Here is a 22,508-nt window from a genome sequence, read left to right as displayed (position 1 = left end):
AAGCAGCTGAGGAATTGAGACAATTTATCAGTGATGATGAAAATTTCAACTGGAAATGCATGACACATCAACCAAACCAGTTCTGCGCTAATTGCTTAGACATTTCTCTCATTCGAGATCGCAGCGGTTGCTACCGAATGAACCAGTAGACCTATGTATCTGTTGGATAATGACCAACTTGCCACAACTCGTACAGTGTAACCGACCTCAAACCAACTCTCGTTCTCGTTGCGGGCTTAATAGCCCTGAAACCGAGTATCATATTTTATGAATATATTTATGCATATACATTATATTTTCATTATCTAAAAAAAATTTAATTCACTAACGAGACAATACGTTGCAGAAATTATCAAGTAAGTTCACTTCTTATGAGTCTAGAATTTTTTATGAGGCTCTAGTTGATTTGAAATATTCGATTAGGTGATGTATGTTGATAAAAGGGTTTAATTTATCATAGCTAACATAAACACTCTTTGATCAATAACTAGCAAAAATCATTGTTGAATGAATATCTATTGATGTTGACAGATAATATCATTTTGCACGTTTTTTATCATCTTAATAAAGCTTATTATTAGTTCACTTTGTCAAAATTAATTACTAATTCTGTTTTTTCATTCATTGAATCAACCCAGGTTTTCTGATGGTACATTTCTACATTGATAATATGGTAGCATAAGTTTTCTTGAATATTCATAACTTTTTATATGAATTGAATTATCATATTTTAATAAAATTTATCAACTATTAATAAATTTTATTTTAAAGCATTAAACTCTTCTACTAGTACAGTAAAATATGTTAATCAATTTTAATTGAATGAATCTGATACTGCAACATTAATGTTAAGATAATAGAACAAAGTACTACATGTAAGTATCATATTTAATGACTACTAGGAAAAATATTGGTGCTAGAATGATAATAAAAACCAAGAAGACAATAATTAACTTCTATTGTTGTTCGAAATAACCCACTTTATTTGCTCAGATAATTTTCATCTCTTCTGAAAACTGATGAATTATATTGAGAAATATTTATTTCACTCAAATATTGACTTGAAATAAGAAGTGTTTACTGGGAATAAATGAATGAATAATTCATTTATTATTGATTGATGTTCAATTAAAGAAATTTGTTTTTTAAATTCTATTCATATACCTTTCATTTAAATTCATATCAATAATGAAAAGGAATCTTCTTCACCACTTTCTCACCTTGTTTATGAGAAAGTGATAATAAATCTTAAAGATATTCAAATATAACCAAGAAATAATAGATGATTTCTGCATAAACATATATTATAGACCAACGTAACGAGTGAAAACAATTAATTGACCATAGACTCAATTTTTCCCTTGATATATCTATGACATTTATCAAATTAATTTCCTCTTACAACCATCCATACAACAACACATATGTGAATAAATAATTTTCGTGTTAATAACATAGATCGATTGGTTTCATGTCTACATATTTTACTATTATTGTTATAGTTATTGTTATTATCATTCTCACTCTATAGTTTAAGCCCACGGATTATTTGCAGATTATCGTTAACATAAATGAGGATCTGTTCAGAAGTATTAAAGGCTTGAATTTATGTAAAAAAAAGAGTGTAAAACTGAACCACAGAGTAATGTTTCTCATGAAATGCTAAAAAGTAATCATTGCAGACAGCTATCTCAATCTCAGTGTAGGTGTACCGTACACTAGCGGTCTACGTTCGCATGAATTACTTTTGTAATTAACAAAATTAACTTTATAAATGCGCTTGCCCTCTGCTTTTTTATCAAGCACTAAGTCTTTGTTGTTAATGTCGACGTTTCTATTGCAATGTCAAGTTAATTTTCTTCATCACAGCCCACGTGCAAAGGAAATTTTTAATTACATTCAAATGAATTGAAATTCACAGCTGGAGTTAAATGAATACTTTTGATGTATTACATCTAGATTATTTAATAGGGACTGATATAAACGGTGAAAATCAGTGGAGTTTAAATGTTAAAGGTACAATGAAATGAAAGTACAATCACGACAGTGTTTAGTTTTATAAATTCATCATCAATTTTCCTTTCAATAGTCGATTCTGTATATAACTGAGTTCTTGAAGTTTATAAAGTGCTCTTGTTCAAGTGTAATTCGATCAAGGAACTATATCAATAATTCAATAATGAAAATGTGAATAAAGAAATTCAATTGTTGGGAAAAATATGATATCGTTGATATTAACTTGATCTTTAGAATATGATTATTGATCATTTGAATAAAAATTATCTTCAAACTTTTTTCATTGTTTTCAAACTTTCTAGGTTTTTTCATTTTATATATCAACAAGTAATGATGTTTGATTTAGAGATTAGACATCTTCACTCACGGAAGTAATGAGAGTTTTACTTGCAGCAATAGCTTAAAGAATTTTATTGTTTTATAAGAGACAACTTCCTTATTTGATGAGAAATTTTTAATTGGTTTAAAAAATAAAATTTGTCATTTCAATAGAGTTTTTTGTTCTAGGGTGTTGGAGGTTCTTGACATCAATTCTAAGATAATAGATTTGTACGTATCATAAATAAATATGTGCAAGAAGATAAGTTTCAAGAGAATTAAAATAATGATTTACAACCAACATTATTCTAAATTTATTAATTCTGATGTGATTGGATTAAACTTGACTCATATTGACCCAATTATTTTTTTTGAAATTAACACATTCTTTGATAGAGTAATAATTAACATCTAATACTAGCTATATCTATAATTATTATCAACAAATATCCGGAAGTTGTTGATATAAACTTGTTAATATTTAATTCAATTTAATGAATAGATTATTGACCTCTAAAATTGAATTAAAAATTGAAATCTAATTAAATGCTATCAATATTTATAATATTTTCTGATTACATAAATGTTAGTCTCATTGTTGAAGTAAGTCATTTCATAGCTGACCAAAAAAAAAAACAAATGTTTGTTTTAATTAAAAATTTTATCACAATTTTAATGTTTATCAATCTTATTTCTTGCTTTTTTGCTTACTGAATATTCATTCTGAAATCTTGAAAATTCTTATAAACAAGTATAATTTATCTCCTATAGACTTTCATCTCTTAATTATCAATAAATTTATTCATTACCAGCAATTACAGTAGAATATAATTTATTATTAATATAAACTAACTTCATTTATTCTATGAAAGAATTTAAATTAAAAATTATAATTTATTACTTCTCTTTTATTTCTTCTTTAACGAGAAAACTACCATAAGTGAAGTGCGGTTAAGATAATTTTAATACAATTTGTGCCATAAAGTGTTCATTTTATCACAAAACTCTCAATATTACTACAAATTCGGTGATAGTTATGACAACAATAAAGATTGCCTAGAATCACTTGCAATTATATTTTATGATTGAAAATTTGGATAGAATATTGGATAAGAGTGAAATGAGGAATATTAAAATTTATTACGGGTAAAGGAACGTTGAGTATAAGTTGCAAAATGAGTTTAAAACGAAGGCGTTAAATTCCATCGCATTTGCAGACACACTCTCAGCTGAAGTGTGCGTGGGCACAGGCTCTTATAAAGCTTCCACTTTATTTCGTATCCAGCACGTAATTCGCATAATTTCTACGGATAAAGTGTCTTCAGGGTGTATTCGAGAGGCTATCTACTGTCCATCCACTCATCTATTCCAACTCACTGAATTATCATCAATCTTCATTCATAAGTATGTAAGTAGATACCTGAAAACTACACATTGAAGGAAATAGGCTTATCAATGATATGAAATCCATTTGATAATACATTTTTCTTTTCTTCAAAGTCATCAGTGAGGAAATTTCTCTTTTTTTTTCATTGGAATTTTCAGCTATATAATCTATTTCTCAAATTATAAATTCTAACATATCTCTGTGTTTCAAGGTTGCTATTATCAGAATGATAAGTATTGGCTCTTTATTTTTGAGAAGTGAGAAATGGACATGAAATATTTCATGGTAAATGTGAAATATAAGTTAAATGATTTTTCAAAGTCTTTTTAGCTTTTCAATTGGATTTAGTATTGGTCATTAATTAATCCTTTTTCATTTAAGCTTCTAAAGACTTTTTATTGCTGTAGTATTTAATAATGATTACTTGTTATAAAAAGTTTTCATCAAAAACAAAGCCTTTTCTAGAAGATATTTTTACTGATAAGAAGAGCTAGAGATGATAAACAATAATAATCCAAGTAAAAATGGATATTTTAGTCCAACATTGATGGAATATGTTTTGATGTAACAATGTTTAGAGTATAACAAATAAGTTCCTGCTATTTATCCAGGATATGACTTTGTTAGAAAGTGAATGTGTGATCAATTTATGCTGCATCAAATTTTCCAAACAAAAAATGACAACAACATTTTTCTAGTGTCATTTGAAATATAATAACGTCAATATGATTTCAAAGTTATTCTGCTCAGTTATTTGTTTTTAATTAAAAGAAAACAACTGCAGAAAAAAAGTCAATGTTTCCAAAAATAATTTAGAGCCAAATTCATTATTTTCCAACTGTTTTTTCATGTCAATAGACATGACCATGACTGTGATGACGATTTGCGGTTGGAATGTGAGATAACTCGAGGGAATTGTCCCAACTATGATGTGTTAGACAAGTTACATGGCTGAGCATTCATATGATAGAAATCAGGTGAACAAAAGCTCTATACAAAAGTCAATTACTTTTATTTCTGCTATAAAAAATCATATTTAAATTGATTGTTCATCTTTTAATGTAAAACTTAATGTAATAAAATGATCTTAATTACCAATCGTAATACGATTGATTGACAGAATCATTAATACAGCAATAAAAAATATGATACTCAAAGCCACGTAGAATGAAGTTTTCAACCGTTATAAGGATGACAAACTCGCGTTACAAGCAAATGGTCGTTTTTAATGAAAACCTGGAGGACTAAAAAGAGCAAAAGAGAGTGCTGCTGCTTCGTATTCTTCAGACGTTCTTCAAGTGACAGCGGACTCATGACTCACCACAGGTTGGATGGAATAACCCGTCTCTTATATTCTACAATTACGTCGACAGCTTTTGGTGACAAAGAAAGAACGTGTGTTTGACTTGGTTAGAAATTTTTAAAATTATTATTATTTATGAATAACGGAAAAAATGATGAAAGATATAGATTTCTAATAATATAGTATCTATCAGAAACGACATTTTTAAATCATTAATAAAATGATTCATTCATTGACAAGTATATAATATCTTATCTTTGTGCCGGAAGTTTGATTGAATTTTAATTTGATAGTTTGAATTAATTTACTTCTTACTATTTTGATAGTTTTTATCATATAAAATTAATTTTTGTCAAAGCTACTGTTCATCATTTTCTAGTAGCCATTTAAAGAGGCTTAATCTAATTTTTATTCATAGTTTAATATTCTTTTAATACTTTTTTTATGACTGATAATGACGTGAGTTGACTTGTTAAACAACCTGTTTAGTCTTGTACTTGAATTTTTTTTTGATAAAATTGTAACAAAGGAAAACTTCAATCATTATTTGCTGAATTATCACACAAGATGATAAAAAATATGCAAAAAAAACATGAGTTGATTAATAATAATGATAATTATTCACTGAAATTTTTCAATTTGATTTTCAGATATTGAATAATAATAGTTCTATCAACTTGTTAGATCCAAACTAATTGTTGTTACATGGCCTCCATCACAAACATTTTGATCAGTCACTTCAGAATGAACCAAGTGTATTAAACATCGAACCGATCAGAATTTCAATTCAATTCTTCTAGTATTCTACAACAAATGTTATGTAACATTAAAACAAGTTTACCGATAAACATCTACAAGACACAACAAATGAAACTATGGAATTAATAAGTATCTTATTATAAAATGCACAGAATAAATCGATAAATGTACCTCTGGATTTGACAGAGCAATAGCCGAGTATACTTTCGTTGTTACCAAAGTAACCGAGCATTTTTCGAACAGTTGATCCGTATCGAGGCTAGTCTGCTTCAATAGCGAACTCACCGATCAACATCGGGAAAGCTGGTGAATTTGCAATCGAAGTTAACCATCGGTGCATGTACTTTTATCTTGTATCCACGCCATCCCAATTCATTTTTTACATTTTACATCAATAGAATATCGTTTCACTTCACACTTTGTATCCACTAAAAAAAAATATCCACTAACACTTTGATTCAATTCTTGTGGCACATCATATTCATTTTATACATTCTTTCAGAATTCAATTAAATTTTATTTTACTTGTTCTAACACTGTTCTGAATAATGTTGGATTAATTTAACCACATTTGATTTTGATGAAGAATAGAAGTGAATTGAAAGAAGTGATTCTTGGTAATGGAGAAAAACAAGAGAGGAGAAGTAACGGCGAGTGCGATGTTAGTGGCGCGTGCGATGGGACTCGACTAAAGGCCTCAAAGGTAAGAGTCCCCACGGCTTCTCGTGTTTTCCATGCGCTTCATATACGCCTCGCAACGTAGTATACGCGTTCCTACCATTCAGCCAAGCCTTGTGAATGTTTTATACTAACATTGAAGCATTATTTTCACCCAGAATTGTACACGTCTTTATTTAAATTGAGTTTGTTTCTGAGTAATGCAACTGTAGACTTGGAAATGAGGCAAGTTTTGGAATGTTAGAAAAATGGAAAAATGAGATCTTGTACGTGAGAATGCTATTTAAAAACAGTAGGTGATGCACTGAAATTCAATAAACATGAAATACTAATGGACATTTGTAATAAAAGAGTGTAAGTGTGTATTTGAGATGAGCTTGGATGAAAATTGCCTCAAGTGATTGAAAGCAAATTACTTGTGCTGTATGAAGAGAGTATGACATGATATGAAAGGTGTATTAAGAAGACTTGAAGTTTTATTTTAATATATTATATTTCATATTATATACGTAATATTGGTGGTTTATGAGAGCAAAATATCAATAACATTTAGCCATCGTTCTTAATTTATTTCAAGAGTTCGTTGATCTACTGGCGATTGTGTAAATCGATTGTTAAACGGCCTCAATTGTATTAATCAGTTGCAATATTTTTACTTCTATTAATATCATTAATCTTCATATAATAAGTATTTAATAAACTATATTGTTAATAATAAAACTAACTATTATAATTATTGTACAAATTAGTTGAATGTAAATATGAAAATCTCATCAGTGAAAAGAATATAAAACTGGTAATATTTTAGGTTAGAAAAATATCAACACTCAATTCATAATTTAATATGTTAAGAATGTAAGTTAGAAATTTTTGTGAATGATGTAACGTATTATCAACTAATAATAATAAATACAAAGATATATATTGTAGTTTTGTTACTTGATAATAGCGATAAATAATTACAATCAAAATGGAGTACAAATATATCTTTTATAGATTGACATCTTGGATTAGGAAATGACTATTTTAAATTGATAAAAACTATTATTCATTATTTAAAACAATATTCAAACTAATAAATATTGAAATTGTAAAAATGCAGATCTAAAGAAATTTTTTTTTTATTTATGAAATTTTTAATTTTAAACGTTATATTTTTTTGTATGACAATGATAATTATGATTTTATTCAATTTCATATCTTCAAATTAATCAACAATTAATATTACCAGTAATTAAAAGTCATTTTTCAATTTAACCCAAATGGTTATTTTATTTATTCTCCATGAAAAATGATTATTTCTCAGAATTTTTCTTGGCTTTTAAAACGATTTTGTTATCAATATGTTAGCCATAATATTATTAAAAATTAAAAATATAAATAATAAAATAAATCATCATGTAGATGTAGCATTAATGAGGAATCCATTAGTTACAAATGAATATGCAGCCTAGTTTTGCTCTATTTTTACTCCATTTGTCGTATCATTTAGTAACCAGACAAGTTGCTTTTTCTCCTTACCATGATTTTTACTTGAATTCTACCTACACACGACATCGAATAGCAAGACAGAAAAAAGAAGATATCATGCCATAACAAATCGATTGAGCAGATGTCGCGACTCATGAGGGGGAAAAAGTCAACTCTATCGTTTGCAGAATATTTCGCGTGACTCTAACTAGAATTAATTTAAATGATGTGTAATTTAATTATCAAAAAATTGTTGGTGTCAAATGCTATTTTGAATTATCACCAGATCCATTATAAACATTAAACTAATAATTAATATGTCAATTTAGTAATTACTGTTTCAATTAATAATTGAATGTGTCAATTTCATATCTAATAATAAAAAATAACTGATTGAAACAAGAAACAATAGAAGACATTGATCTCAATATTAACTAATTACCTTAAATATCAATTACAACAATTATGTTATTAGCATTAACATTGATGCAATAATTTATTTATAATATCTCAAAAAGTAAAGAAAATATTATTTAAAAGTATAATTAACTTTTTTTGAAATTAAATTATCATCATTATTGTTGACTCAACCATTTATTTTAGTGCATTGTATCATGAAAAAGAGGGAAAGAGAAGTAGCACGTCACTTTGGACACCAGTAAAAATGTTATAAATATCAGCCAGAAATCAAGAAAAAGCAAATTAGATTTTTTTAATTCAATTATTACTGTTCAGAATAACGTAACAATGCACAATATGTGTCAATAATACTTTTGATTTGACATAACGAGCAATTTTAGAACGTTACATGTTAAAAAAGTAAAAAGGGAGAAATTGATGTAGGTTTAAGGGTGAAATATTAGAGTGTGGTAATTAACTAATGAAGCTGGAGCCTCGTTGACTCCCTCATATAATTCACAAAGCGTGCACTTACTGTCACGTGCGATAGCACTTACTCGTTAAATCTTCATATCCTATTGATGGCAATGTGTATATTTCAACGATTATTATAATTATAATAATGATGACACGTGACAAGAGAAAGAACGTTGACTCGAAGAGCAGACAAAGGAGATGGACATCTCCTTGTTAACGTTTCACCCGTTGTCATCGTTTTATCGACGATAACGACTGTCTCATACATAAGACAATGAACTCCCAAGCAAATCGATATAATACAAGTTAGGAATTTTTTATTTTATTATTCAAGGAACATCGAAAATTGATAGCTTAATAATTTTGTGAATACGAGTCATTTTCAGTGAATTGACTTGAAGATTACTCCCATGTGAGAAAAGGTAAGAAGAGAAAGAGGGAATTGCAAGAATAGCAAACTCTGAAGAGATTGGGAAATGGAAGAAAAAGGAGAAGAAGGAAAAGTTTATGTAGAGAGCTACATAGAAAATTGATCCTCATATAAACTAACTCTGCCTAGTCGACTGCAACTCCCTCAGGGGTTCTAGCAATTTCTAACATCAGTTTATATACATGTGGTCGCCTCTAGGTTTAGAGAAACAATTTCTCAAAGAGAATAAATTAGCGAGATGAGACGTGTGCTGTAGAAATGTGCAAGCAGGCGTCAGAATATAACCAGGTGATGGGTTGCCAACTTAAACTTGAGAAGTAAAGAGGAAACGGTATGTTGCCAGCTAGAAAATGAAACCAAGTCGAGAAAAACGACAGTGCAGTAGTGATGTGACGCGCTTACTCGCGTGTAAATGGACATTTATACTACCAAGGTTCCCACTTAACATCCAGAAAGCTGTAGAAAAAATGACTCTTTCTTTTTTACTTAATGTCATCAAGCTTGTTTTCAATTGGAAATTCTTCACCAAGATGTACCATTACAATGACAAGAATAAATCTACGATGCTTTGTCTTCGATTTTATATCAAGAGGTTGTCACATCAAGATGTAGGGTACCTAAAGTCGATCCTGCTTCTACCTAGTTCTTGAAAGAGATCTCTGGCTTGGTATTCAACCAAGGGAATCAGCTTTGCCAAGTGCCTGAAGGGGTGAATGTGCTCTAATCCACAAGATGTTCTACTTCTCTTCTCTATCATGCCCTCCACGGTCTTATGCTAGAGCAATGCTGCGTGATGGAATGATTCGTCTTGGTGCTATTGTTCATGAAGATCTTCTCAGCGAAAATTAAATTGAGTAAAGTGTGTTCTGAACCACAACTACTCCATGTTCCTAATACTTTTATTATATTCACCCTCACTTTGATGATGTGAATGGATGGAATCAAACTATTATCAAACATTCGCCAAGAATTAATCGAGTGCACTGACCACAATTCAATGTCGAGAATTGTACGTGAGATGGGTGCAAAGATATATCAAAGGTACTACAACGTAAAACCTTTGAAATTATTTATAAGTAAGATCAATCGATTGATTTAATCAAGATGTCGATGAGAGAGACATCGCACAGGTCTATAGAGTGCTGAGAGTACCTGGAAGTACGAGTGAGCTCTCATTTATCTTATCTCTCCCAACCATTCAAGAATCATGATAGGACAGCTATCATGCTCGTACCAAGAGACCTCCTGGTGTTATATATTACAACTTAGTAGCAGTGTGTCCGTTACAATTGGCTAGGACTACATGTGATGGTTATTTTATTTTTTAATTCTTATCATTATTTTATACAAATCGTTTTTCGTATTAAATTTATAGCTCATCTTCTTTATTACCAATGTAATTTGCTCGTTAAGACTTGTTCTTAAACAGTGCCAGGTTATAATGTTTGTATTAAATAAGTAAATGGAAAAACGTGACTTGCTTCCGGCATGATAAATCGCTCACCTTTCTCAGTTCGACGATTGTATAATGTTTTTTGGTCCCACGCCAACTTGTTATACTCTGAGATCCTATTGGTATTGTTTCCAACATTTTTGATACTTGCCATTTCATAATATAGCTATATATCTTTGAAATTCTGTTTGTTTCTCGAATTACATGAATAAGATATCAATGGAGATAGTTTTAATTATTGATGCCAACATTTCAAAATGAAATTGGATAATTAAATATTTAAATAACTTGTTCTTCAGTTATTTGAGCAAAAATGTGTTCATTCTCTTCCTGTTCTGATCTATAGATTAAAGCATCGTTTGAGAATATTGTTATAGTAAAATAAATTATGTTATCTCAACATTATATCTAAAAGTGGTAACTTTCTATTAAGGGAAACTCCAAAAAATGATATATTTTTAGTTTTTAAACTCTCTATTTGATTTATATCAGGGGTACTGGCAATTTTTCTTCTAACTAAAAGTTGGACTTGCGATCTATCTAAATTCGTCTTTAAAATTTATTACCCAGAAAGGTTGGAGAGAAATTCCTGCTGACGAGAATATAAAAGGAGTGACGAATCGACATGTTTTCATCGGCATTATTTATATATGATGGATATTAATAATCAAAATTGATCTAACTTGAAATATTACCATTAATATTAAATAATAAATTGATCAGTATTATAACCAATGAAAAATGTAGAATTAAAAAGTCAATCACGAGAATGAGCAAAAATGAATGAAATTCTAGTTATTTGAAATATTGGATAGATTAGCTTGTTACCAAGATTTTATGCTATGGAAAAATAATTGCCTAAAAGCAAAGCTTGACTTAAAACCAACTATAAATTTTTTTATTACCTTGATAAATTCTGTCTCGTTATAAATAACAATCCAGTAGAGAGAGAGAGTCAATGTCCACTATAAAAATATTCTAACAATAAACTTTAAATTTTAGGATGATTCATATTTATGATCAGTTTCTAAATCGTATTTAATAATGATTGAACTACCCAAAAAGGTGTTATACATCAAGAATGACAGTTAAAAATACAGCTTTCAAGTTCTATTTAAAACTGGTGAAATTTATTTCAATTAATTCTTCATAAATTAGCATCTGAAAGGTTTAAAAGCAATTGTTTCATCATCCCATTTATAGCAGAAATCTCATGACTTTAATAACTTTTTACTCAAATTTATTTTTCAGTTAATATGTCTATCTAGATGACAAAAAACATACAGTTATTAATATTTATTATCCAATTATCAATGCTGGTACCAATTTCCACTAAAAGTGTTGAAAGTTATCCACTGTTAAAAACTGTAATTTCAAAATAAAATGATCTGAAGTTCCAATATTTGTTAGCAGAGTAATTGGTATTTATTTAATTATGAACTCAACGAAAAAATAATCCAATTAGGTATCAAATAAATAATTTTATTGAATACTATAAAGTTGTTGATGACGATTAAATCATAAAAGTTTAGAGTATCAAGAAATCTAGCGGTAGTAAGTCTAAAGGAATAGAATAATCGGTCGATTACTTGCGACGTATGCTAAGCAAGATACGGAACGTTAGTCGTACCAAGTTATCAGCAAGTTCCCACACAAAGTGCTTAACAAACGATGGTGCAACGCAAGCGCGTGAGCTCTGTACACGCGTTGCAATATCTACATCCCTCGCTCTTGTTTCTAGTGTGCTATATACTGTAGAGTTGAGAGCTGGTGCTATACATTGCCAAGCCTCTGCTTGTTATCCGATATCAGGATCATAAAAGAGTCACGACACTAACTTCTTGTCAGGAAGCTGCTCTAAAGTAGTTTAGATGAGTTTTTTTTTGCTCTAAAGTCAACTTGATTCCTCAAGTAAAATTAAGGACTCTAGACGTATCATCAACCAGGATGTTTGGAACTGATATTGGCACAAAGCCAATTTAAATACACTAATAAGCTTATTGAATTTTGTCAAAATTATTATTGATAGATGGGTACATATTCCATGATATTATGGAAGGCATGTGGGAATGTACAGAATGGAATTATTTAATCCGATTGATATCATTAATTGTACAGAATGTATTTTAATAGGCTGTGGCATCCTTTTAGATAAAATTAGTGATATTACCATTTAATTACCGACTGATATAAGCTCATAATAAATTTATCAGTGTTATGAGATATGTATATATATGTAACTGTCGCTGACTTGACAAACTTTATAAAGATCTAGCATTACTAATGAATTCCTTAACTTCTTCATGAATCTATCATGTTACTATCAAGTTCATTTTCATCTCAAGAAGTCATTTTTCTTTCCTCATTATTCATTCATATCAGCAGTACCTTTCTTTGAAGAAAGAAGTGTTTTAAAATGGGTTAAGAGTCTGAAGACAGTCATGGTTGAAGTTTTTTTTTATCATTTCAATAAACTTGAAGTTTTAGGTGACATAAGAAGCATTTTTTAGCTATCAAAGCTTCTTGGTTTTTTTTTTTAGGAAGAATTCCACGACTTTTATGTATCAGAAGTATAATGGTATAATTAAATGCAGAAGAAATAAAAAAATTTTGGTCTAAAGTAGTTACCATTTTTATTCGTATAAAATTAAAGCAAAATTTCTTGCTTTCATAAAATTTACTGTTTGTTCCAAGCTTTTATTTCTTGCATACATTGCTAACAAAGTAGAGAAGTTTGAAAGATTATATTACTCTTTATAGGATAAAATAATTTTTTATAGAAATGAACATTCAGCACTCGTAACTTATAATAACTGGTAATAAGCCGTGGAACTTACAGTTCTTATCTTAAGAAATGCCCACGGCGGCGTGCACTCTTGAGCCTAAGCAGTCAAGGAAGTTCAAGATGTAAGTTAATTCAATGCAGTGAGATGAGAGAGAAAGAGTGTGTGATTGATTAAATCTCAGTGAAGAGGCCTAGTCTGGAGGTAGTGTACGAGTAACATGCCTTGTTCTGGAAAGCATGAGTGAACCATGTAATCGAATACGTCGCTTGGATCCACTGACGTCGCCAAGTTTTTGCCTAACGGAAGTTTTCTTTACACCACTGATGGCGACGTCGGACCGGGTGGCGTCAGAATCCCTCCAGATTTGAGGATATGTTACGCGTGTGCTCTATACTAACGCATCCGTGAAGAACTTGGGAAACTTTTCTCGATGCCGGATAGAGAAGCATCTGTGGATGAGTTTTTTTTCCTTTCTTTTTTCCTTTGTTTCCAAAAGCTTCTGATGATGAGATCTAATGGTGAAGTTATTTTTATGCTTTATGTTATTAACTTTTAACTGAATTAAATGATGCTGAATAGAGTGAAAAATAGGAGAAAAATTTCATATTTTTTTGCTAAGGGAAATGTTTAGTGAGAAGCTTTTTTATATTGCTATTGTAGGATTGATAGAGGGTGAGAAAAGCTATAACTTTTAAAACTATAATTAGGATTAGAAGCAATGCTTGATGTTCACAGAATATTATTAAAAAAAAAAAGAATATTTTCTGGGCTCGGATTTCTCAATAAAATATTTGATTTTTTGGATTAATAATTGAAATACCTGTTGGCAAATTTTTTTTTTATATCTCCATTGAAAAATGAACATTTTTCTCTATTGTTAGAGAACAAAGCGATAGCCTTTTTTATTTCATTTTCAGCTCTGGTGACAATTTTACATCTAGAAAAAAACCACTTTTTGATCACTTGTAGAATAATATACTATTTACTGTAACTTAACCAACAATTTGACTTGGTATTTTCTTTTGGGAGATCAAAGTGCTATATTGCTGCCCTCTGCAATGCTATATGAATTTATCAGAGCTTATTACGATAGATTCAAGTGCTTTGATGTTATGATTGATGCTGAAACACAGTCGTTTGTGCTAAGTTTGTTCTATATTATGAACTTGTGTTGAATCAAGGCTTCTGAGCTCGAAACTCCGCCTTAAGGGGCTCTCGACTTCGTCGTGTTGCATTGCTACTTGTGTTGTAATTGTCAGGTATATGATGCTTATTACTGTGATTAAACACACTACAAAATCGATTTTCCAGATCAGTAGAATAATGAAAGATAGTATGGATGTGTGATGTACGCAGAAATTATCACATTCCCGCCCGGATCAATTGTTGCGGGCATAAAAACGTCATTTTCGGCCCTAGTAGCATAATATACTGTTTTCGATGATTTAACTGTGCTACGTTTATAAAATGAAGAATTAAAAATTGTTAAAATAATAGAATGTAATCAATTATAAGATATTAATGATTTTACAATGACATTTAATAATTTTTATTAATTCAATTTCAGTAAGTATTGTTTTTTTTTAATTATTACTACGTAAATCAAGGCCTGATTTAGCTTGCAATCTTAAAAATTTTCTGTTCAAAAATATGGATAATTTAGTTGATAACAATTTTTTTTATACTTCATATTCAACAATAAAATTTCTTAAGCTTGATTTATTCACATTCTTTGTAGAAAATATTTTTAAATAATAAAAATGTAGAATTATTCGACACTACAAGAAAAATTTAATCACTTTCATAAAGTTGAAAAATAAATAATTGATGCTAGATGACAGTCGTCTTTATAACTCCTTTCAAAATCGTTGAAAATAAAAAAAGAATCTAGCAGATTCTTATTAATATATATTTGAATAATCTCAGAATATATTACAAGTTAATTTTTTTTTCAAAAGAAATCAAACTTGTGATTGTAGTTATCTTGATATTAAATAAGACTCCAGAAGAATTTTATATAAAATCTGATGAATATACTTTTTTTGTGTTGACAATGCGGAAAAAAGTCTATTTAAGTAGAAATATTCAAAGCTGCTACAAATTTCTTTTACTCAATACTCAACTTTTTCACGCCATAAAATTTTCCAATCATTTAATTATCTTCCTAAAACACTATTCTTATTTATAAACAAAAGAATCAACTTTAACAAGTTTTTATTTTATTACTTCATTTTGTTATTCATTTCTCAGAAAAAGTTAAAACTACTTCAATGTATATTATTTGTTTTTATTAAAAAACTTTTTAAATTGAAATATAACAAAATAGAAAAAACCTAACTCTTGATTTTCTCTATGCTATGATAATAATGGGAATGAGAAGAAGAAGAAAAAAGAACAGTACCAAGAGTAACAAATGAAAGTTTAATTATTGATTTACTGATAAAAATAGTGAAAAGAAGATACGTCGATGAAGTCACGACGTTGTACAGAAGACGATTTTATCGGATAGAGAGACTGAATCGTTGGATAAATACGCAAGGAATCAAGAAACCGAAAGCAAATACATAACACATAAAAAAGTTGGATAAAGAAAGAAGCTAAAGAAAAAGGTGGAGGCACGCGTTAAAGTGGCGCGTCAGCGGGCGTCGATCGGAAGTTGGAATCGCAAAAACATGTATTAATAAAAATAAAACATGGAATGAAGGAGAGAATAAAGAAGAGAGGGTGGATACTGGTGGATTATCGACGGTCTCACAGTATACACCGGCTCTTGTATATAACATGGTTGCGCATAAATCCGCTGATACGACGTGAAAGCTGCGGTATTTTTTATATAAATAATATACGTGTTCAACAATACACACGTAGGTGAGTCAAGAGGCCGTGCTGCAAGATGTAAGATAACAAGTTCGCGGTGCACAATCGACGCCATCCCTCTAGGCGATTGGCTATGGTGTTGTGACTTCAATTCAGCCATGCGGAATCAGACGTAAACGAAATATGAGTTGAGAATTGGAAAAATTGAGGGTAAAAAGCCATGACTGAATACAGAAATGCACTAGAGACTTGCTGCTAAAGTAGTTCTAACACGTAAAATAACATTGGAAATGTGATCTTTTATGGAGGAAGAAAAATGGTTTATCAAATAAAAAATAAAGGATGGGCTTTTAATGAAGGCAAAAATCAAGTAAATCAAGAAATAAATATTTTATGGATAGTCAGAGTATTTTATATCCTCTATAAATCGTCACTCCTAAAAGCTACAGATTGCCATTAGCTCTACGAAATTTCCTCTTCTGATTCGAGATATGATCAGTCAACACAACGCAGGATTAATCTCCTAGACTAAAGTGGACAGTCAAATAGTTAAGGGCAGATCCAATCACAAATAGGGTCGAAAAAAGCTGAATAATCCCCCGAAATCGGTCAAACTCACTATAGCTTTTTTTGGGACTTTAATCGTATCGGTTCAATCCTAAAAAAGGGAGTCTTTATCGAAGAGGATCCACAGTAGCCTCATCATTCAAATAAATCCAAATAGTTTTTTAAGTCATCAGAGAATTGGTCATGTTTCAATAAGATTTGAGGGTAAATTTAATTACCAGTGGATGAAAAAGTAATTAAGCTTACCTTCGAGATTCGCCATTGAAAATCGATAGCTGTCAATCCTTGGAGTGTTTATGTCTGAGTTGAAAGGTCTCAATGTTGCTGAGCTCACATTGTCCAAGCCCTGAAACAAAAATGTGGAAATGATCATTTGCTGTTATTTAATATAAAATGTTGAATGATATAAATGTTTTTGATGGAAAATTAATCTATATAAGTAAATATCAAATGTTGAACCCTTGATGGGCTTTGAAGCTATAAAGTCTTGATGTTTGATAATCCCTAGATACTTTTTAGGGTCATTTACTTTTTTAGAAGTTTAGAAACGAATCATCTGATATAGACAGATGTTGTACCATTGATATCCAATCTGCAATTCTTGAATTAACTGATTTTTAGTCGACCTCTTTTTGGAGATTTTGAATCTGGAATAACTTTTCTTATATAGAGACTGATTTCCACCTTATATTTACACTATAGTATGAAGGATACTTTTGTATCATTGCAAAGAGTAGACCATTTCTGGTCTATAGTTTAGGTCTTAGTTTGATGTTCGATTAGGAATCATTTTCTGGGCAATTATGGAGCCAATCAATTTATGAAATAAAATTTTTTCCTGTTTTAAACTTTGATGTTAATGGTTTCTTATTTACCCGAGTGCTTGTGAATAATTGCCAAGTTCAAGTAAAATATTTCCTTACTAAAGAAAATTAGATATAGAGAACATGGAAAAATGCTGCATTTTATCTTTTATCAACTTTTCTTTCATTTATGAATTTTTAATATATACCAATTCTATTTGAAGAACATTTGATAAAAATAATTACAGTAAAAGCTTCAGAAATTTTTGTTTCCAAATGCATAAATTAAAAATAAATAAACTAGAAAAAAAAATTCTAAGATTTTTTCATTTTTAGATATTTAATTCAGTAAAAGACTAGCATCTCTACTTTAAAAACAAAAAAAATCGTCATCTCCATTAGCTGCATAAAACTCCTGACTTTTTAAAACAATTCCATTTTCTCATCAATTTGCTATTATTAGCAGAAAAATATTTTGCCAAGCAAAACTCAAATGTTTGATCATTTAAATTTTTGATCGAAAAATCTATTCATTCATTTTAGTGATTATTAGAAAAGTTTTATTAAAAAGAAGAAAAAAAAATAAAATATTAATTAATGATATAATATTTATTTTAATTACTATTTAAAAGTGTAGAGAGAAACTTGTATTTATAAAGTTTCATTTACTTCCCTCTGACAACATAGCATTTGCTCTGAATCGATAAAATTGGCTTAGATATTTATATTTATCAACCGTCTAATAAAATGAATTTCCTCATGTCTCTTCCGTGGAATATCTTTGAAAGTTTCACCTGAACGAACGCGTCTGAAACTTCTCGCTTTCATCGGCTTCCGTTCTTGGATTCTTCAAGTAACCGACAGTGCAGCAAATGTGATTCGTTCATGTCTATCTCTCTCTCTTACCCTTCCTATGCTCATCAATTTCCGTGTCCCAACTCTTCCATTTTCCGTTCCATCCAAGCGTCGTATCTGAGAAGTGATTTTACGGCTTTCATGAACAAGATAGACACTACCAGCTGATACACATAACCGTATACCCACTAGCATAATACACCAAGTGACAAGTCTCAAGTAACAACATCACCTAACAAACTCAAGTTCAAATTGATTTCCAACCATTCAAGTAAAACAATTCTCAAGATTGATTACAGTGTATGTTTGGAAGCTCTCTAGAATCAACTGGAGACATTTTACAAAGTTCTTTCTAACAAATAGAAAAAATTAATGGCTCTAAAACCACGGCTATTAATCAAAAGAATGGAAACTACTGCAGTGTTTTATTCTTCAACGAGAGAATATCATTTTTTTTTTTGAAGAATAAAAAAAATTAAAGACAATAATAATAGCCAATGATTGAAGCTTCCGCGTTTCGAACCATCAAGCATAAATAATATGAAGCTTGGTTGGATGGAAGAGCTTGTACATACGGTTGGATAACTAATTAAAGAAGAGGTATATCAGGGGGACATTCAGTGTCGCGTGGCTACTTGGTCTCATAGCTCTCCAGTTCCACCATACACCTACATCCCTTACTTACTCGTTTGTTGGTTCATCTGTGCCTCGAGTTGTACGAGAAAACCACAAGTAAAAGAACTGGCAACTAACAAGCCAGTTTGACCCCGATAACTCACATGCACTCGCTTAAAGCCTCACGTAATGTAGCCAACGACAACGACAGCCTCAAGGGCCGCATGAATCTTGCGGGAATGTTCTCGTGACTCTTCTATACTGTCCACCAACAATCTATGAGACTTATTCGTACATTCAGAATGACTTTCCAAGTCTATCTTTGCGATCAATGCTCAAGGTAAATACTGCCTTGATCATTTTATTTTATATATGTCTAGTCATTGTGTTGGGTATATGTTCTTCTATAGAGATCTATGTTATGGCCAACTACGTGAACAACTTGTGCGTTAAACGTTAGTTTATTTATAGCAAACCTATGATTTAGATTTGTTAAGTTATGAATCAATCATATTTAATATGATGAGTTTTCATGAGGAATGCTTTTATATAGTAACTAATATTTTTAGATGATACTTTTATGTGGTAATTAAATTTTGGTTAATGGTCTCGATTAAGTCAACTGCATTAGGAAAACATTAAATCAATTTTTCTGGAAAGTAATTACAGTTGCGTGACAAAGAGGTTTTTTGTACCATTTATTTCTACAGCTGAATGCTCTTTTTAGTTTTGGCTTTATAAATAACGTTTATTTTGAAATAATATTCAAATTTCAGTAAAAGCATGATGATTTTATCAAATGATACCAAGCTAAAATGATTAAGCAATTTTGTTGAAAAAAATGATTGAATAATAACAAAGATGCACATGCTGTATAGAGATTTCAATAATTTCAAAATCGAATTTATAATTATTATTATTAAAACATCATTTAATTCAATAGAATATTCTTGTAATTACGCATTTTAAATGCTGGTTTAACATCAAACGACTGCTTTCTTAATTAATTAAATTTCCTTTATTAACTTATAATAAACAAGCACTTCTATGAATAATGATAAAACATTGAAGGAAATTTCATTTAAATTAATCAAACTAACGTTGTAGCATTTTAAAATAACAAAGTTTGAGAATATTTATTAACTAGAATGAAAAATAATATGATAATGGATACTTTATGATCTATTTTTATGATTATTAACTTAATCCATCATAAATAAGTACCAATAAGTAATGAAAGCCCTTCTTAAATAATAAAAAACATTTTTAATCTGACCAACATTTATTTTAATTACCTGTTTTTTCTGATAGAATCAACTAAAAGTTCATCATCATCATCATTCATTCATTGTCGTTTAAATGATTAAATTTCATTTCTAATGATATAAAATTATTAATTAAAATAAAATGTTAATTTATTATAAATTATACTCTAGATTACTTGTTTCAAAAGTATAATTTTCTTTATTTAAAAATTTTGTGATTTATTCCCACATGATTGCAAAATACCTTAAATGATACCCAGCTTTGATTTAAATGTTTAAAGTATTCGAATTTTCGACTGAGAAAGTCGCAAGCAAATTTATGATTGTTGTTGGAAATAAATAAAGTTAAACCAGTTCATGTTAAACAGGCTTGTAGTTTATGTAAATTTGAATTAGCGTTGAAATTATTCGTGAAATTGTATTCTAACCATTTCGACTGACTTGTACTACTGATTTTAATGGAATGAAAAATTGTAATCTATTGACTTAGTATGAGAGATTTTCCAAGAGAATTTGTCCATATATTGAAGAGCAGAGAGTGCTGCAAATATCTGTAAGAGAATGCACGGTTGGTTCAAGTTGGTATTCATGATAAAAGGGAGTTTTGATAATCCACTACCTGGTTTCCTACTCTTTTATCTGAGCTTTTGTACCAAGAAGTGTAAGTATATACATAGTTAAGCAATGTCATAAATTCTCCAAGAGTTTGTTCATGTCTGATAGCAAGAAGGATTCATAATCCATATGTGAGTACGTGACCACCAAGCTAGTAGAATAATACAGCTCATCATTATACACATAAAATGTAAACGAGAGCACATTTCTCTTCCTCTACCATCATTTTAGCTTCTTTTTACTCCAACCAAGAGTTACACTAACATATTCCTGATAGCAGAAGATTTTGTATAATTCTGGATACATTTCGTAACCATTCTACCCACCAGATCCTTCCTTGGCATAGAAATGTACATTGGAATACATTGGTTCATATATACAGAATGATTCTGATAAAAAGTAACAACCGTTAATAGGAGATACTGGAGTATCTACTTCTGAGAGACATTTATTTCATGGTTTTGAAAAAGCTGTAAAAATGACAGAGGGAGTAAATGCTTAAAATTAACAGTTAGAAACTGCTATCAATGTTCAGTATCCAACATGATTATGTGATACATATATCAACCAGGTGGATGTTTCACTACTTATTCTAGATAACGTCTGTACAGTTTTTAATATTACACATTTAATTTCTGATGTGTTTCACTAATTTTTCCATTGTGTTTTGTTCCAAAATATAATGACCAGTTTCTGACAAATTGCTATAAATTGACATGACTGTAAACTGAAGTTAAATTTGACAGTTATGAGAATTGATGGCTATAAAACGAGTAATGTATGTGTATGATTATTTTTATACAACGTCAATTGAATTAATCAAATCAAATATCAAGTTCTATTAATAATAATGATGATTATCATCACGAAGCTACCTATAAGCAAGTCAATGAATTGACATAAAATCAATATTATTTCCAATATATGGTATTAAATAATTCCAGCAAATTTTTACAAATCTTAGGAAATTGAAATCTATACAATGTATACAACTGCTTCTAGAAGCTTTTATTAACGGTTGTTCTACCTTTTCTGAATCACCCTATATATAGTACTATGTCTTGATCGCCAAGAATACTGGAGAATGTATACATGCACGTGCTTTATAAAGAGCCACCCACAAGTTTGCATGCGGAAACGGATATCGATACAAGAACACCAAAGTTGTAGGTTCAACATTGGATTGCTGATGTAATAATATTAGACCAGGAGATTACGCGTGGGAGTGCAAAAGGCTAAAGTAAAAGCACTGGGCCAGCAGGCACAACAATTAGATCCAAACGGATAAGCCAACTCTTCCGGTAATGTGAACTCCGTGGATGATATTATATACAACAAGATCGTTAGCTTTTTTAATATACCTTTCTACACTTTCATGATGATAAAAATAAAAAAGATATCAAAGCGTTTAAAAATTAGATGTACGTATTTACGATCTCTTCTATAAGACTTTCTGGACCATAATGCAACATGAGCTACCACAAAGACGTCAACC

The 22,508-nt window shown here is 30.0% G+C and overlaps 1 protein-coding gene across 7 annotated transcripts in view; it reads right to left on the bottom strand.

The window, feature by feature from the left end:
• Nucleotides 1-22,508, bottom strand: part of LOC118064799 (amyloid beta A4 precursor protein-binding family B member 1-interacting protein) — a 137,517-nt gene that overhangs the window by 4,521 nt on the left and 110,488 nt on the right. For 5 of the 7 annotated variants that reach the window (XM_035079859.1, XM_035079944.1, XM_035079700.1 and 2 more), the window contains one exon: nucleotides 17,107-17,206. In XM_035079859.1, coding sequence (XP_034935750.1) covers nucleotides 17,107-17,206 — 100 coding nt within the window. Of the gene's footprint in view, nucleotides 1-5,954; nucleotides 6,482-17,106; nucleotides 17,207-22,508 lie in introns of those variants that run through there. The other 2 variants (XM_035080110.1, XM_035080192.1) reach the window with 2 other exon arrangements.

Source organism: Chelonus insularis, unplaced genomic scaffold (assembly GCF_013357705.1).
Source record: "Chelonus insularis isolate UGA/USDA-ARS -01 unplaced genomic scaffold, ASM1335770v1 contig_109_pilon, whole genome shotgun sequence".
NCBI classification, from domain to species: domain Eukaryota; kingdom Metazoa; phylum Arthropoda; class Insecta; order Hymenoptera; family Braconidae; genus Chelonus; species Chelonus insularis.
This window is presented reverse-complemented; position numbering and strand designations above follow the sequence as displayed.